This window comes from Dipodomys merriami, unplaced genomic scaffold (genome assembly GCF_024711535.1).
Source record: "Dipodomys merriami isolate MVZ:Mamm:240054 unplaced genomic scaffold, mDipMer1.0.p SCAF_78, whole genome shotgun sequence".
Classification (NCBI taxonomy): Eukaryota; Metazoa; Chordata; class Mammalia; order Rodentia; family Heteromyidae; genus Dipodomys; species Dipodomys merriami.
This window is the reverse complement of record NW_027206379.1, coordinates 1,336,957-1,353,967: the sequence shown is the minus strand read 5'-3', so window position 1 is coordinate 1,353,967 and position 17,011 is coordinate 1,336,957. Positions and strand designations below refer to the sequence as shown.

The following is a 17,011-nucleotide window of genomic DNA, read 5'->3' as shown; positions in this document are numbered from 1 at the left end:
GGGAGCACTGGGGCAGCCGTGACCTGTGACCTGCCGAGCGCAGATTCTCAGCTCTGCCTTCTCCCAACAGCTTACCAGATGGAAAAGAATATTTATTCCAGGCCAAGGATGAGGTGAGCTGTCCCCTGCTCCCCCGTTTCTTTCCATCAGGGCCATCCTTGGGGCTCCCCAATAACAGACTCCCTTCTTCTTCTCCTCTTCCTCCTCCTCCTCTCCTCTGGCAGTACCGGGGTTTGAACTCAGGGTCTCACTTGCTAGGAAGGCATTCTATCAATCGAGCCATCATTTCCCACTCCTTGCTGTAGGTGTTCTTTTGGATGGGATCTTGTGCCCATGCTCCCTTCTATTTATACTGCCCGGGTAGCCGGGGTGACAAGCGCACACCACAGCACTCGGCTTTTTGTTGGTTGAGAGATGGGGTCTTGTGAACGTGTTGCCTAGGCTGGACTCACACTGCAATCCTCTTGACTTGCCCCGAGTGGTGGGCTAGCCAGGCGTGCAGGAGGGAGCTACGGTGCCCAGCTCCTCCCAGCTTGTTCCTCATCTCTCTCCTGCTCCTAGCATGACAGCCCCCCAGTTACCAGCTGGCTGTGTGTGGTGGGCCCGTGGGCACTCTTCCTCTGTGGGTGTGGGCTGAGCAGGGGCGGCGCAGGGGGAAGCTGAAGCTGCTCTCCCTGCCTCCCCCCTGCCCCCGCAGGCGGAGATGAGCTCGTGGCTGCGGGTGGTGAACGCAGCCATTGCCAGCGCATCCTCAGCCTCTGGAGAGCCGGAAGAGCCAGCGGTGCCCAGTGCCACCCGCGGCATGACCCGGGCCATGACCATGCCCCCCGTGTCGCAGCCCGAGGGCTCCGTCGTGCTCCGCAGCAAGGACGGCAGAGAACGAGAGCGGGAAAAACGCTTCAGCTTTTTCAAAAAGAACAAGTAGTTGAGGGGCGCGCACGCGCTGGCTCTCTCCCTCTCTCTCCGTTCAGGAAACTGCCAGGGCCCCGGGCAGGGAGGACGGGGAGCTCCCGCCGGTCAGGACACTGCCTGCTGCTAGGGGCTGCTGCCCAGGCCAGCCCATCACCAGGAACTGCCACTGGGGACCGGCCGGTGTCCCCCACAACCTGCTCTTCTGCTATTGAATTCCAGACCGGTGGTGGGACCCAGGCAAGCCCCGATTTCCACTTCCTCCATGTTCCTCCTCCCCAGCCGTGTGCCTCCATCCCCGACCGCGGCGCACATGGCGCGCAGCGGACCCTCCGGACCCTCCACACGGCCGCCGTGCGCACATGGCCGCCCCGCCTCAGGGTCGCCCTCCCGCCATCCGCCATCCCGGGGACCAGCCAGGAACCTCTCAGAGCTGAAGCAGGACCCGGGGTTCGGAGCGCCCGCCCGCTGAGGGAGCTGCCGGCGGCGCTGCAGAAGCCCTCCCTCCCCACCCCGCCTCACCCTCCCGCTGGAGCGCCCGGCCTCCCCTCCCTGCTCCAGCAGTTTCCAGGTGTGAGCTGTCGAGGAGTAGCCCCAGCCTTGAGTCTGGCCAGGGTGATTAAACAGCTCAGCTTCTCTCACGGCCTTGGGGTATCATTGCTTTCCTGCCCGTGCCGTGCCCGTGTGCCCCCCACCCCACCCACTCCAAGCCCTCCGAGAAACCTCTGTCTCAATGGCACCCTAAGAACCACCTCCAGTTTGCTGGGGTTTAAACCAAAGACATTCTCTGCGGGTCAGGAGGCTCTTAACAAGCAGCAAGGGACCCCTTCCCCAGCACAAAACTCATTTTCCTTTTCTGAGGTACTGGGGATGAACCCAGGCCCTGATGTATGCTAGGCATGGGCTGTACCACACACCTGGACCCCAAGCACCCACCCCTGTCTTCACTTAGGAGTGGCTGTACTACTGGCAGTATTACCACCACCCAGCCTCAGCCCACGGGGGAGATGACCGAACCCCAATTTCTGTCCTCCCAGCAGATCCAGGGGAACTTATGGGGGAGGGGAGCGAAGAAGTGACAGGCCCCCAAGAGAATGATGTCATCCTGTAAATACACAGGAGCAGGATGATATATTCCAAACGGGGTATTGCTAACAGTATTAAAATATTAATAACAACAAGAACAGGTAGTTTGGCAATTGGAGATTTCAAGTTTATTTGCCTCCCAAGGTTGGAAGTGACCCATAGAGAAGAACTTTTTGTTCATTGTTTACAAACTGTCAGCTTTCCAGGAAGGTCACCTACAGTGTAATGGGCTCTGTGCCTTGAGAAGATCCATCAGCAGTGAACACAGAGCCAAGTGCCTGCAGGTCAGGGGCCAGCCCAACCCAGCCCAGGACGGCCTCCAGACATGAGATCTGGGAGAGCCAAAGGCCCACAAGATAACTGTCCCTTTCTCTTAAGATGGGCAGACTAAAACAGACTTCACCAGTGAGCCATGGATAAATAGAGCTGTCAGGACTCCAGGGAACAGCATGTCAGCACTACACAGATGCCTTTTGGACCTCAAGTACAGCTATACATCGTCCACCACCACAGTGTGAAGGGGCAGTCCCACAGTAAGGAGCGCTGAGGGAATCTGGGCACTCGTAGAGAGCAGACCTGGGCTGAGGCAGAAGCTATAGTTGGACACTTTAGAGGAATTAATTATAGTACGTGGGGGAGAGAAACTGAGAACGATCACGTCAGTGTGTAAACAGAGCCACCAGTGGAAGTGGTCTTGTAGGACAGACATTTGTGAACAGAAAGGTGAGACAAAATGAGAATCGTCAGTACACACATAGTAGCTAAAATTCCTTCGGGACAAGACTCTGTAAGACAGGGTGGCAAGAGGATAAACAGGGTTAGGAAAGAAGCCTGGGGAAACGACAGCGAGAGGTGGGTGGAAACGGTCGAGGAAAGAAAACTGGATGGAGCAGTGAGGGGTGCAAGAAAAGTCAGGGCGCAAAAACACCATCCATGAAGCTGCTGCAAACCAGCAGGGAAAATATGGCCAAATAAAAATGAGTAAGTGATAAACATTTATGTGTACGTGTGTGTGTGAGACTTGAACTCAGCTGGGGCACTGTGTCCCTTACATTTTTTACTTGAGGCTGGCACTCTACCACTTGAGCCACAGCTCCACTTCCTGCTTTTGGATGGTCAACTAGAAATAAGCATGTCACAGCTTTTCCTGCATGGGCTAGCTTTGAACCATGGTCCTCAGATCCTGAATAGCTAGGATTGCAGGCGTGATGAGACACTGGTGCCTGGCCAGTATGTCTTTTTGATAATTTCCACATTTAGATTTTTTGTGTATCTTTTTTTTTTTTTTTTTTGGTCGGCCGTGGGGCTTGAACTCTGGGCCTGGGCGCTGTCCTTCAGCTCTTCAGCTCAAGGCGAGTACTTTACCACTTGAGCTACAGCACCACTTCCGGTTTTCTGGTAGTTTATTGGAGATGGGAGTCTCACGGTCTCTTCTGCCCGGGCTGGCTTTGAACCGCGATCCTCAGATCTCAGCCTCCTGAGTAGCTAGGATTACAGGCGTGAGCCACCAGCGCCCAGCTTCCACATTTAGATTTTTAAGGAATGAAAAAAACACATGAAAATGTTTCAGGAGTTGTGGCTCAAGTGGTAGAGCATCAGCCTTGAGAGAAACAGACAAGTGAGAATGCAAGTCCCTAAGTTTAACCCCTAACCCCCTGTATTGGCACATATACAAAAACCTTCACGGAGCATCTGTAATCCCAATATTGAAAAGGCCAAGGCAGGATTGCAAGTTTGAGACCACTCTGGGCTACGTACGGGTCTCATGAAAGAGGAAGAGGGGAGGGGAGAGGGAGGGAGAAAGGAGAGAAGGAAGGGAGTAGGGCAAAGGAAGGAGGGAAGAGAGAAAATGGGACATGAGTTTTGGAAATCTCAGAAAATTTGGGAAATTGGGTGGGGGGAGGGGAGGAATCCAAAAATGCAGGGTGTGGAGACAGGTGGCAGGAGACTCAGATTCTCTAAGAGGGTTTTCTGAAAGGTCCTGTGCAGGTGGTTCACATTTGTAATCCTAGCTACTTAGGAGATTGAGATTTTAGGATCACTGTTCAAAGCTAGCTTGGGCAGAAAAATCCATGAGACGCTTATCTCCAATTAACCACCAAACGTGGAGCTATGGCTCAAGTGGTAGAGTACCAATGTTGGGTGGAAAGAGCTTAGCGGGGAGCTGAAGTCCTGAATTCAAGCCGCAACACTAACACTGACACACACACACACGACTTTAGATAAGAATACTTTAGATAAGGATAATAAAACTTTAGATAAGGATAATAGTGAACATTAAAGAAAAATGTTCCATCCACTGCCAAGACTATCCAAGAGTGAAGTCTGAGTCCAGACGGCGGGGAGGCAAGTAGGATTCAGGGGAGACAAGCCTTGAGGTCGGTTATTAAAACTGGAAGAACAGAGACTGACAAAGTGATCGGGGGACAGAGACAGTGTCCAAGTACCTGGGGAGGCAGCGCGGGAGACCCGCGCCTCGGTGTCCGAGCAGTGTCACGGGTCACCCCAGGGAGGAGTGGTGGCCCCCCGCCCCCCCCCCCCCCCGCGTCCATCCATCTTCCCGCGCGCCCCGCGTGTCCGGCGGCCGCGCCCCCCCGCCGCCAGGGGGCGCGCTTGCACCGCGGCTGGCCGCTGACCGCCTGGGATCTCTGGCAGCCCGGGGCGGACGTGGAGAACCCGGCACTCCCCCCGGCCCGAGCCTCGGGAACTGTGATGTACACCCCCAAAATCAGACCTTACCCTGAACAGCGAGAAACGTCAATTCACACGCAGCGCGGGTCCGAACGCCTCGGCGCTACCCCAGCTCTTCCGCCGAACACCTTCCTGCTCCCAGGTTCCCGGTCCTCACCGGGGAAGAACGACGTGTGCACTGATGACATCTGAAAGGATTTAAAGAGCCCCCCGCCCCCAATGAAGAAGCCTCGGTTTAAAAGGTGGCGCGCCCGGATTTCCGAAGCGTTGCCCCCAGCGCCCACCGAGGTTGGCCCGCCCGCTCCGAGCCCCCGCCGCCCCCGGCGCGGAGCCCGTGAGCCGGCCCTTTGTCACCGAGCCCCCAGTCCCCGAAGGCCCGGTATCTCGGCCCATTGTGAAGGGTAGTGACGCCCCCCAGAGTTCCGATTTCACCCCGGCGGTGGTTGCGTCTCGAGCCTTTCTGACGCGTGAGTCGCAATCCCCTCCTCTGGCCGTGATTGGCTGGCCGGGGCTAGGGGCGGGCTGACCTCCGCTCCGCAGCGGTCTCACCCGCAGGCCCCGCCCCTTTGGTGGGCTGTCACTTGTATGCGGCCTCCGGATTGGTTATCCGGCGCCCGCGAGGGGGAGGTGAAAGCGGCTGCGCGCACTCGCGCGTGCGTGAGCTGGCGCGCGAGGAAAGGCCCGGTCGCGCCGAGGCTCGAGCGGCGGTCGCCATTTTGTAAGGTTCTCTCTGACGCGGGAGCCGCCGCCACCGCCGCCGCCATCCGGAGGTACGAGAAGGTCTTGGGGAGATGTGGGGGGCCCGGGGTGGGCCAGGCCGGGGCTCTCGCCGAAGGGAACGGCCCGGGTTTGGGGGTTCTCACCTTGCCGCGGAAGGTCCGGGGCCGACGAGGGGAGGCGGGGCCGGGGGCCCGGAGGGGGCGGGGCGGGGGTCGGGCCGAGCCTTTGTTGGGCTGCGGAGGCTGGAGGTTGAGCGGCCGGCTCGGGCGTCCTGGGGTCGGGGGAAGAGACCCTCTTATTCGCGAGAGCGTCTCGGGAGGTGATGCCACACGATGGGAAGGTACAGATTTCCCTCCAAAACCTTGTCACCGGGGACACCGGTGCCGCTAAGCCTGTCCACTTGGGGTTTTTCTTTATCCTTCGTGTTGTAAAGCCTGAAGCCGCTAACCCCGTGACTTCAGCGCGCCCCGTGTCACCGAGACCGGGGACCGGGCTGTGCATTGATTTCCCCCACCCCACCCTGACCTACCGGTTTGCATGTCATCCACATTTTGCTTTACTTAAGAACAGGCTGCTTCCTCTGTTAAGAATAATGAACGTCTGTCTGTAAAGGTCTCGGAGGTGCCCACAACTTCGGAGTATGAAAGCGACGTGACCGCAGCTGCCATCGAATTCCTCAGCCTACACCTGATTTTTGAAATCTTTTGTTTTCTCTCAGGCTCTTGTCAGGATGGTGAAGCTGTTCATCGGAAACCTGCCCCGCGAGGCCACAGAGCAGGAGATCCGCTCACTCTTCGAGCAGTATGGGAAGGTGCTGGAATGTGACATCATTAAGAATTACGGCTTCGTGCACATAGAGGACAAGACGGCGGCCGAGGATGCCATCCGAAACCTGCACCACTACAAGCTTCATGGGGTGAACATCAATGTGGAAGCCAGCAAGAATAAGAGCAAAGCTTCAACCAAGTTACACGTGGGCAACATCAGTCCCACTTGTACCAACCAAGAGCTTCGGGCCAAGTTTGAGGAGTATGGTCCAGTCATCGAATGTGACATCGTGAAAGATTACGCTTTTGTCCACATGGAGCGGGCCGAGGATGCAGTGGAGGCCATCAGGGGCCTGGACAACACAGAGTTCCAAGGTGAACTGCTCTGGGTTCTGGGGGTGGGGGAACAGAGCTGAGGCAAGAGCACAAGACCAGTCGGGCTAGGTGATCTGTTCTCTTAGCTATTTGCTCTTATGCATAATTTACACTTGGAGAAGCAAACACTTCCCTCTTTCAGGTTTGCTGAGATGTTCTTCTACAACCGGGTAGGATTGCAAATTGGAGGTTACTGTATGCAATGATGTTCATTCATTTGAGCGCTGTATGAAGTCTAGTCTCTCTGGGCAAATGAGTACCTCATGGTAGAAGGAAGGGTAGAAGGCTTACCAGCTTTGCTGTGATCAAGAAACCTTTTATTTAAGAGATTGAACACTTAGGTAATGGTAAGAAAAACAAGGTGTTTACAGGAAACCCTGTGTTGGAAGGCTGGGCAGTGATTGGGTTTGAGGTGGGGGTGGGGGAGCTTCAGTCTGGATTATACAAGCAGAGCCAAAAATATATCATGGTCTATTAGTTCCACCAAACATTATTTAATCATGGGTGGCGAAAGGGGTAGGCAAAGTTTTAGAAATTTAAGGTTGAATGGAAATGATGTTGTTGCTTGTGAAGCAGTTCCAGTGAGGGCTTCACAGAGCATATCATACTGCTTATATTGAAAATAAAGGTACCCAAGCTGTCATTAAGGGGCTTGAAAACTCTAGAATTGTGCTAATATAGTAATCATTGCAAATGTAGTACATTTACGTTAACTGAAATTAAATGGTATTTAAAATTCCTTTTTCACTTGGTCACAAGGGTAATGGCTACTGCATTAGCACATGTGAGACATTTCCATCGTCATAGAAAGTTCTGCTGGATAGTGCTGTTCTGCAAGGTTTCATCAGCAATGTCAGATCAGACCACACATTCACAGCCATTTTCCTTTTTCCAAAGTCAACACACTCATTGTCCCAAATGCCACTAAAAGAGATGTGAGGAAGTACTGAAAAGTCCTTGGCTAAACCTAGAAAAGAGAATGAAAAGACCAAGGGGAGAAAAGGGTAAAAAAAAAGTGTGCAAATAGCTGATATTTGTGAGGGAACACTAGAGTACTCCTGGCCTCAACCAGTGATTTCCTGAACTGAAGTTACTCTTCAGAGCATGGGGCCAAACTGCATTACCAGTCATTTTCCTTTCCTTCCCTCCCTCCCTCCCTCCCACCCTCCCTCCCACCCTCCCTCCCTCCCTTCCTTCCTTCCTTCCTTCCTTCCTTCCTTCCTTCCTTCCTTCCTTCCTTCCTTCCTTCCTTCCTTCCTTCTTGGGGCTTGAACTTAGGGCCTGGGCACTGTCCCTGAGCTTTATTTCCTCAAGACTAGTGCTCTACCACTTAAGCCTCAGTTCCACTTGTGGCTTTTGTGGTGTTTAATTGGAGATAAGAGTCTCATGGACTTTCCTGCCCGGGCTGGCTTTGAACCGGGATCCTCAGATCTCAGCCTCCTGAGTAGCTAGGATTACAGGGGTGAGCCACCAATGCCTGGCTTCTGCACTTACAGAGTTAGGGCTAGGAATGTGACTTAGTGGTAGAGTGCGTGTCTAGCATGCATGAAGCCCTGGGTTAAATTCCTCAGTAACACATGAACAGAAAAGACTGGAAGTGGTGCTGTGGCTCAAGTGGTAGAGCGCTAGCCTTAAGCACAGAAAGGCTCAGGGACAGAGCCCAGGCCCTGGGTTAAAACTCCAGGACCAGCCAAAATAAATAAGAGTTGATGATCTCTTCCATACTTCCCTCCCAGACCCCTAGCAAGACTAGAATATGGCAGCAAATGTGAAATGTTGGTGCTGCTCACAACTATGTTAGAAAGTTGATTAAGATGGAAAAGCTTTCCTTATTTTTCATGCTAACTTTTTTTTATTATTTTGGAATGCTGGTGCATTTCAGCTTTAAAAGTATTCTTAATTCTTTTCATTTGCTATGAATGGATGATGGTGGACAGTGGGGAGTGAAGGAGGTCCCCTCTCCCTAGGTGTTAAGCAAAATGTTCTTTTACTCAGCCCCGAACCTCTGGTTCTGAAGGAGGCTTCTCACTTGTCAGGTAACAAGCAAAACGTAAACCGATGTAAAATCCAGGTACAAACACTGCATATGTATTCTTAGTACAATACTACATATCTTTTTATTTTTTGTAAGACAGATGCTTATTTACATTTTATTAGCATCAATTAGTTGTACAAGGAAGTTTCATTTTGACATGTCCCTTTATGTACACAGTGTACCTTTGGTTAGACTCACACACACACCCATCCCCGCTCTTAAAAAAAGTAATAAGAGGAAAGAGGGAAGATTGTATTAGAAAAGCTGAGAATTGGCTTAGGATGAGCATGTGTTTGGGTTTGTTTGCCTTATTTTTGGTGCTGAAAACCGAACTGAGTCCCTTGTGCATGCTAAATAGCACTCCATCATAGAGTTACACCCCCAGTCCTAAGTATGTGTCTTAATAAAGCAGGTATAATTACTTTAGGAAGTGGATATCTGAATAATGAATGGAACCATGTTTTTTTGTTTGTTTTAGTGTTTCACTTCCTTAGAAAGTATAAATGATAAACTGAATTAGGAAGAAAATGTGTTTGGTTTTCTGATTCTCTGCCTGACTCCTCTAATTCTGCGTTATAAAACAGACATTTTTGTGACCATCTTTTTTTCCAGGTGATAAGTAAGTTTAGTATTGTAATATAAAGTTAGTTACTTTTGCTGTATTCCTTTTTTTTTTTTTTTTTTGGTCAGTCATGGGGCTTGAACTCTGGGCCTAGGTGCTGCCCCTGAGCTCTTTAGCTCAAGGCGAGTGCTCTACTGCTTGAGCCACAGGGCCACTTTGGGTTTTCTGGTGGTTTATTGGAGATAAGAGTCTCATGGACTTTCCTGCCTGAGCTGGCTTTGAACCGCAATCCTCAGCCTCCTGAGTGCCACCGGCACCCGGCGCTTTTTGTTTTTTAAGACATGGTCTCCCTCTAGCCCAGACTGGCTTCCTACTAGAGGTCCTCTTGCCTCGGAGTACTGGGGTTAGAGGCAAGGGCCATCGCACCTGGCTTCTATTTTTCAATTTAAAGCTTTTACAAATCATCGAATGAAGGTAGCCCCTAAAAAGTGCCACTTTGAGCTGATGGCTCACCTGTAATCCTAGCTACTTGGAAGCTAGGAATGGAAGAATCATGGTTTGAAGCCAACCTAGGCAGAAAAATTTGAGACCCTCTCTCAACCAAGAGCTGGGTCCAGTAGCATAGCTACAGGAGGAAGGTTAAAATAGGTAGATCAGAAGCCAGGGTGTGCTGGGCTGGAAATCTCAGAAATTACCACTAAGAAGCATTTGGAGGTATCCTCGGCTCAGTGATGAGTGCCTACCGAGCAAGCACTGGCCTGAGTCAGACTCCCTCCTTACCCCTGCCCCCCGCCCCCCACCCAGCACTATCTTATTCTATGTTAATGACTGCCATTTCTAAAAGGAAGTTGTAGACTCTCAGTTTACCTGTTTCTCAAAATGGTTTCTTTCTACAAGCATCAGTGAACAGTTTTCATACGAACTAGCAAGGAAAGTAACCATTCATGCTGCTGAAAGGGAAGTGTATGTAGTGGTGTCTTGGTCAGGATGAAGTCAAAAGGACTATTACATATTAACTACATCTCTACCCATCTGTGCATTCTGGCACGTGTAGCTCAGAAATTAGGACCCTGAGGTTTCCACATCTCAGCATTTTAATACTCTCTTCTACTCTCACTCCCAAGAGTAAACAATTTTATTGGTCTGGTTTTCTGGAGAGTATTAAGAGTTCAGTAACCTGTAGATGTCAGAAAATCTTTCTTTTCTTCTGTGGTAAAATCGTCAGTTTTCTTTGACCTGGTTCCTAAAAGTAATAGAGAAGCATAGTACAACTCACAGAGATAGATTTTGCCATAGGTCCTTACAAACTTGAGTAAAGAAAGGCAAGAATTGAGATTGGATTTCATATTTAAAATATCAAAGTAAAATTACTAGATTTGTTTTTCTAAACTCTAAAGAAAGTATTGAGCAAATTCAATGAATTATTTTTCCTTACAGATGATTTCTAGGCCTCTGGAATGGCTGGCTTTTGGATTGTCATGGTTTCTCTGACTTCAGAATTAAGAGTAGTTTGTGGCTCATGTAGCTTAATCTCACTTGTATGTTTGAAAGCCACCATTTTCTAGTCTAAATTATAGAGAGCTCTATTATATAGAAATAGGCAGAAATCTGTTTCTCTTCTAAACATTATGGTCCTTAATAACATTGAAGGATTAGATTAGGAATATTTAAATCTGAAAGTTTAATGGTAGGTTGGGTGACTCAGTACTTCCTTCATTTGGTATCTTTTTTTTTTTTTTTTTGGTGGTACTAGGGTTTGGACTCAATGCCTCATGATTGCCAGGTAGGTACTCCATCACTTGAGTCATTCTGCCAGCCCTTTTCATGTTGGTTAGTTTTTGGTAGTCTTTGTGTTTAGGCCAGCCTGAACCTCAGTTCTGTTTGTGCTGTTAGAGGCAACAAGTACTGGAAAGTGAGGGGGCCTTACGACATTGACTAAATTGGTGGAGCATACTAACCTGCTCCCCTCTCAAGTTCCATACAGGCACTATTGTGGCTGCTGTCCTGAATCCCAAAAGGATGACTGGAGCACAAGGCTTTCTGTCAACCTACCTGCACACATACAGGACAAGTTCTGTTTAAGAGAGCAACTTGCCGGTGCAGATGGGGATTTGTCCCTAGTAGCCCTTGTGTGACATGAAGCCCAGCCCTCTGTGCTCACTGCCTTTGGCTCCAATTTGAAAAACTTCTACTTGATCTCCAAACTGCTGAGATATACTACTTTTCTTAAACTGCTTTTAAAGACCAATGCTTTCATCAATAAGGGTTGAAATTCCCAAGTTTGGTGGTACACAAGCCCCAGAGAGAATTTTTTTCTCTTAGCAATTCTTCAATGCCTGTCATTTCCTGGAAGCATGGACAAGGCTTGTTAGAATGGGTGAGATTTTTAGGTAATTGCATTTTTCTAACAAGTGGAGAATCCCTGTAAGAAATTATAAGCTATGTAGCAGGGTGAATTGCTGATCACTCCACTACATACAAACATTTTGTCCTTAAAAAGCTGGTAGGGTTTGTTTTTCGTCTGTTTTGTTTTCTGCTGGTCCTGGGGCTTGAACCAAGGGCACTGTCTCTGAGCTTTAGTGCTCACCACACTTGAGCTATAGCTCCATTTCGGACTTTTTGGTGGTGAATTGGAGAAGAGTCTCACAGACTTTTCTGTGATCCTCAGATCTCAGGCTCCTGGGTAGCCTGGAATTACAGGCATTAGCCAACAGTGCCTGACTCCTGTTACTGGGTTTTTTTGTTTGGGGCGGTTGTGGGGCTTGAACTCGAGGCCTGGGTGCTTTCTCTGAGCTCTTTTGCTCAGAGCTAGCTCTCTATCACTTTGAGCCACAGCTCCACTTCCAGTGGTTAATTAAAGAGTATCAAGGGGATTTTTCTGCTCAGGCTGGCTTTGAACTGTGATCCTCAGATCTCAGCCTCCTGAGTAGCTAGGATTACAGGCGTGAGCCACCAGCGCCCAGCTGCTAGTACTGTTTTAAAATCTTAATTCTTAAGTAAATATATAATTCTTGTTGAAAGCAGCTGGTCCAATAATCTTCTTTTCTGCAGTAGAATGGACTAAGAGAAAAGGTGGCGGGGTGTGTGTGTATATGTGTGTTGAAATCTTGAGGGTCTTAAAAAACTCCACAGGTAGAGAGATGAATCAAGTCAAGTATGGTTTAGGTGCACAATACAGCCTCTGGTGATAACCAGCTCAAATTGCTGGAGGAAACAAGATAGCAGAAGATTCCTGTTGTTGAAGTTTTCATTCTTTTTGCAATGCTAAGTCCTGAATCCAGGATACTGAGTACTGAATGCCATCTAATAAGCATGTGCTATTAGCACTGGGCTATATCCTGCAGGACTTTGCTCTGGTTTGTGGGCGCTTAGGAAATATAGGAAATGTCCAGGTGGGAAACACGGCTTCCAAATGTGGCCTAACTGAAGTTCTGCTAGATAAATGGAGTATGGCAGGCCTTAACTGCTAAACTAGTAACAGGCACAGAGGGAAGTTTTTCCCTTTCTGTGTTGGAAGAGCCGTGGAGACCGGCGGGAGGGAGTGTGGTGTTGGCGACCGAGGGGACTCGTTTCCTGTCACCTCTACTGAAGCATCAGCTTGTTTGGGGGCGAGGCTTGCTGAGTGAAGTCACAGGAATGTATGCGTTGCGTGTGTTTCTTCTGTTTGCTTTCATTGGGGAGGGTAAAAAATACCACCGAGATATAATAAATTATCACAATCTATTTCCTCAAGGCAAAAGAATGCACGTGCAGTTGTCCACCAGCCGGCTTCGGACTGCTCCTGGGATGGGAGACCAGAGCGGCTGTTACCGGTGCGGGAAGGAGGGGCACTGGTCCAAAGAGTGTCCGGTGGACCGCACGGGGCGCGTGGCGGACTTTACGGAGCAGTACAATGAACAGTACGGCGCGGTGCGCACGCCCTACACCATGGGCTACGGGGAGTCCGTGTACTACAACGATGCCTACGGCGCCCTCGACTACTACAAGCGCTACCGCGTGCGCTCCTACGAGGCCGTGGCGGCTGCGGCGGCCGCCTCCGCCTACAACTACGCAGAGCAGTCCATGTCCCACCTGCCCCAAGTCCAGAGCTCGGCCGTGACCAACCACCTCAACTCCACCTCGGTGGATCCCTACGACAGACACCTATTGCAGAACTCGGGGGCGGCCGCCACCTCAGCCGCCATGGCCGCCTCCTCTTCGTCTTACTACGGAAGGGACAGGAGCCCGCTGCGCCGCTCGGCAGCCGCGCTCCCGGCAGTCGGCGAGGGCTACGGGTACGGGCCAGAGAGCGAGCTGTCTCAGGCCTCCGCAGCTGCACGGAATTCTCTGTATGACATGGCCCGGTATGAGCGAGAGCAGTATGTGGACCGAACACGGTACTCAGCCTTTTAAAAACTGGAGGTGAGAGTGGGGTGGGCGTAGTAAGATTCACCTAGTTCCCTTGCAAGAGAACTTGTCTTCATCCCGGAGGCTCCAGCCACTTGTTTGCTGTCAGAACTGTACCCAAAAACTAGGTTGGCGTATTTCTGCAGCTTAGGCCTGTTACACGGGTTTGTTTGGCCTTGTTGGGGTTTTAGTGCTTGGCCCAGTTTGTTAGTGTGAACATTCTTTAATCAGTTGTTTACGCAGATTTGGGGCACAGGATACATTTGAGGGAACTAGTAGTTGTCAGGTACCCTTGGTGCATACTGTCATCTAGACAATAAGGATTTTGGCCTATAGACAAGACCTAGGGCTCAGAGACATTCAGTACTTTGTCCTAAGTCATTGGGTAAATGAGAGGTAGAGCGCAAATTCAAACTCAGACCAAGCTAAAACTCATGTTCTTTCCACTGTGAAGGTCACTGTAGTCTTAAGCAGAAAGGGCTACAGGTTCAGGAACTACTAATGCTATCACAGGAAGAACGTTAACTAGTTTTAGGCATCCAGTTTAAAACTGTTTCTTGGGTCATTAAGACTTTATCAAAGTATCCTATCTGCAAGCTAGATCAAGTCCTATAAATGTTTCATTCTGTGATGCTTGCTTCAGTGCCGAACATTCTGATGCTGTCCTGTGTAGTCCTTTTCCTTACTCAGATCGTAAACCTCTGTAAGCCCTCTCTTTGAAGCCTGTGCTATGTGTCCCATTTCCTTCTGCAGTTTTGTTTTTGTAGAGAATACTTAAGGAATTAGATAAACTGGTAATTTTCTGACATGCAAAAAAAAAATCCCATAGGTGGTAACTGAAATTTTAATGTTTCCTTTGAAATATGTACCAAAGGTATTAGAATGGCAAGAATAATTAGGAGATGGGCCAAATCATCAAAATGCAAATGGCAGCATGACAACTTTATATACTCATGGTTCTCTTTGTACTTTGAAATTGAGCATCCCTTAGAAGCCACTGAGCTTCCAGATTCCTAACTTACCTCCTCCCCTCTCTTGATGTATGTGTGTACAAGAAAACAAAGTTACAGCAACTTGCTCTTTGTAAAGTGAGAAGCAAATGTGACCAGAACTTTGATAAATTATATGTCCTACATGATTACGTTAGTAAGACTTGGGATTTCCTGAGACCGTGTGCAGCACTGTGTCCATCTTAGAACCTGTGGAGTTTGCTGTTAATTTTCACAGTTGGATCTACCATGAGATACCTATGAAGTAAGTTGCTATCAACTTGTCATATAACTTATTTCTATCGTTACATTTTTAGTTACTAAGTATGTTATGGTTTTTAATGAATATTGTCAGGGCATTTTAAAATTGAATTTTAACTTGAAGCAGTGGCTGTTCAACTAACCTCATTTTAGTGATGACTTTCAAAGAAACTTACCTTCCAGGTGTGAACCTCAGATGGACTGAATAACCCTGAGTTGGTTGCAGTCCCAGGAGCCTGATGTTAATGAGGCTGCCAGGATGAAATACTCCAGAACTGTTGGGGATCCAAATTTGGGTCTCACCCTAGCAGAACTGATCCAAGAACATCACAACTTTTGAAGTGGATTGGCAAAGATCAAGAACAAGATTTGGCTCTTTGTGTGTAATAAGTAGAGGAACTTGGTGTGAGTTAACTTTTTTTTTTTTCTCCCTCCCAGCCATTGGTGGAGTTCCCGTCATCAATGGAAGAATTAGAAAAACCTAGCAGTCATTTCTTCTTTTGACTTGGTCAATTAGGGGAACTACTGGCACTATGGATCTACCTCCAATACTGTGACATGTAGTTGTGTGTGTTGTAGATGGACAAATGACAAACCACTTGTTGAGAATCTACCCTTTGTGACTATCATTTCAGAAAGTTTATGTGAAAGATTAAAATGATACATTTAGAATAGTGCAGCTGAGCCAGGCCCAGTGGGGTGTAGGTATAGTCATAACTACTTGGAAGGACAGCTTGAGCCCAAGAATTCATAGCTAAACTGGGCAACATGGTATGGCCGTGTTCTGTCTTTAAAAAGAGCAGGCAGGGTTGCTTACATGACTCTTTGGCTGGGGGGTGTGGCTCAAGCACAGGCCCCAAGTTCAAACTCAAAGAAAAAAGCAAATAGAACAGTTGACTATATCTGAGATCTCAGCACCTTCTGCTTTTCCTAAATTCCCAAATTAGCCTGAAATTCTTGATCATGTATGCCTTTTGTTGAAACCTGCTTAAAACATGGGTAAGAAAATGAGAAAGTGGAACTTACCACCACCACAGAAGTCTTCCACTTAGATTGCATATTGTTCTATACATTGCTATAAGTGGTTCTTATAGATAGCTATTAGAGTCCTGGGTTAATTTCGTGGGATACATTTGATACAGTCTGACTTGGTTTTGTTTTGTTCTTTGTTTTTCCCCGCCCCCGCTGGAATACAGGACGTGACCAGGGCCCTTGTACACGGAGCCAGGCTGCTGTCCAGGCATTGTGTAAGCCTCTTGTGTTGTGCTCTCTTTCAGGTAGGATAATTGCGGACTGAACCCTCGGGCTGCGGTCATATATGAGAACTTGCTCCGCGCGGTCCCCTTTGCCGGGATGTTTCCATTGCTTCATGTTTCAGTAAACAAAGGAGTTTGTGACCAACTATGTTTTCTTTCTTAATTTAATTCTTCTAAGTTGACTTTTCTTTCCTTCCTGATGCTAGTATCTGTAGCTTTTCACTGTTCCTTATATCTTCAGCCTCTGAACAGCCCTAGGTAAGGATTATGCTGGCATCCCCTTCCTCCATACAGTGGAGCCCTCTGATCTTGCTTTCCCTAGGAGTTGAGCCCTTCTCCCTGCCTACCTGCAGCATCTCCTTTCCCTTTAAAATGACCATGTAGTGGCAAGCAGCCTTTGCTCTTCTTTGTTAGCTCTGGACTCTAACATTGAAGCTAATCTTTGAAATTGCTAGGACCATTGGGGGTTTTGTTGTTGTTTTGTTTGTTTTTTTGTCTTACCTGTGATCGTGATACAGCATTAGCTGAAATTTAGCCTTGTTTTACTCCACTCCTCCCATTTTTTTATTTTTTGAAAAATAAACGTTTCTAACACTTAATCTTTCGTGTGACTATTATTTACATTGTGATGCTTTTCCAGTTGTGCTCAGCTACAAAGACTCAAGTGAATGAATGTCTAAAATTCAGAAGTAGAAGTGAGGTTAGTGGTACCTTCAGAAACAGGGATAGGTTAGCTGAGAATGTCACTAAAGTGATGAGTGTAATGTCACCAAGTTCAAATCCCAGTCCATCAAGTTTTAAAAAAGAAATAGTGAAAAAGCAGTCCAAATCTTGAGCCACCAATAAATAACGTGCAGCTTGTAGTCAAGCTCTTTCAAAATCACTAGAAGAGCACTAACAAACCTACAGCATTAATGGTAGAAGCCCAGCAGGGGACCACATGCAAAGGCTGAGGTAGGTCTCCAATGACCTAG

At 48.6% G+C, this 17,011-nt stretch overlaps 2 protein-coding genes and 1 long non-coding RNA gene across 6 annotated transcripts in view; 2 read left to right on the top strand and 1 right to left on the bottom strand.

Moving 5' to 3' along the window:
- LOC138818800 (spectrin beta chain, non-erythrocytic 2) overlaps nucleotides 1-2,988 on the top strand; it is a 47,261-nt gene extending 44,273 nt beyond the window's left edge. For all 3 annotated transcript variants that reach the window (XM_070009937.1, XM_070009938.1, XM_070009936.1), the window contains 2 exons: nucleotides 71-113; nucleotides 698-2,988. In XM_070009937.1, the coding sequence (XP_069866038.1) occupies nucleotides 71-113; nucleotides 698-925 (271 nt within the window). In that variant the 3' untranslated portion in view covers nucleotides 926-2,988. The remainder of the gene's footprint in view (nucleotides 1-70; nucleotides 114-697) is intronic.
- Nucleotides 2,989-4,212: 1,224 nt separating this feature from the next.
- Nucleotides 4,213-5,025, bottom strand: LOC138818803 (uncharacterized). Its single transcript, XR_011369220.1, has 2 exons — nucleotides 4,735-5,025; nucleotides 4,213-4,387 (listed from the first exon to the last, which is right to left on the bottom strand). It is a non-coding gene; the product is annotated as an uncharacterized lncRNA (long non-coding RNA).
- Nucleotides 5,026-5,320: 295 nt separating this feature from the next.
- On the top strand, nucleotides 5,321-16,636 carry LOC138818802 (RNA-binding protein 4B). 2 transcript variants are annotated; one of them, XM_070009940.1, is made up of 4 exons: nucleotides 5,321-5,456; nucleotides 6,125-6,548; nucleotides 12,879-13,546; nucleotides 16,059-16,636. In XM_070009940.1, the coding sequence occupies exons 2-3, from the start codon at nucleotides 6,137-6,139 to the stop codon at nucleotides 13,535-13,537; spliced, it is 1,071 nt and encodes a 356-aa protein (XP_069866041.1). In that variant the 5' UTR covers nucleotides 5,321-5,456; nucleotides 6,125-6,136; the 3' UTR covers nucleotides 13,538-13,546; nucleotides 16,059-16,636. The 2 variants fall into 2 exon arrangements, with proteins under 2 accessions (XP_069866041.1, XP_069866040.1); XM_070009939.1 differs by lacking the exon at nucleotides 5,321-5,456 and adding an exon at nucleotides 5,651-5,746.
- Nucleotides 16,637-17,011: the final 375 nt, after the last annotated feature.

What these genes read in the sequence shown, in the direction of transcription:
- LOC138818802 (XM_070009939.1), top strand. An exon ending in GGACAACACAGAGTTCCAAG is followed by an intron (nt 6,549 to 12,878) that starts GTGAACTGCTCT and finishes TATTTCCTCAAG; the next exon opens with GCAAAAGAATGCACGTGCAG.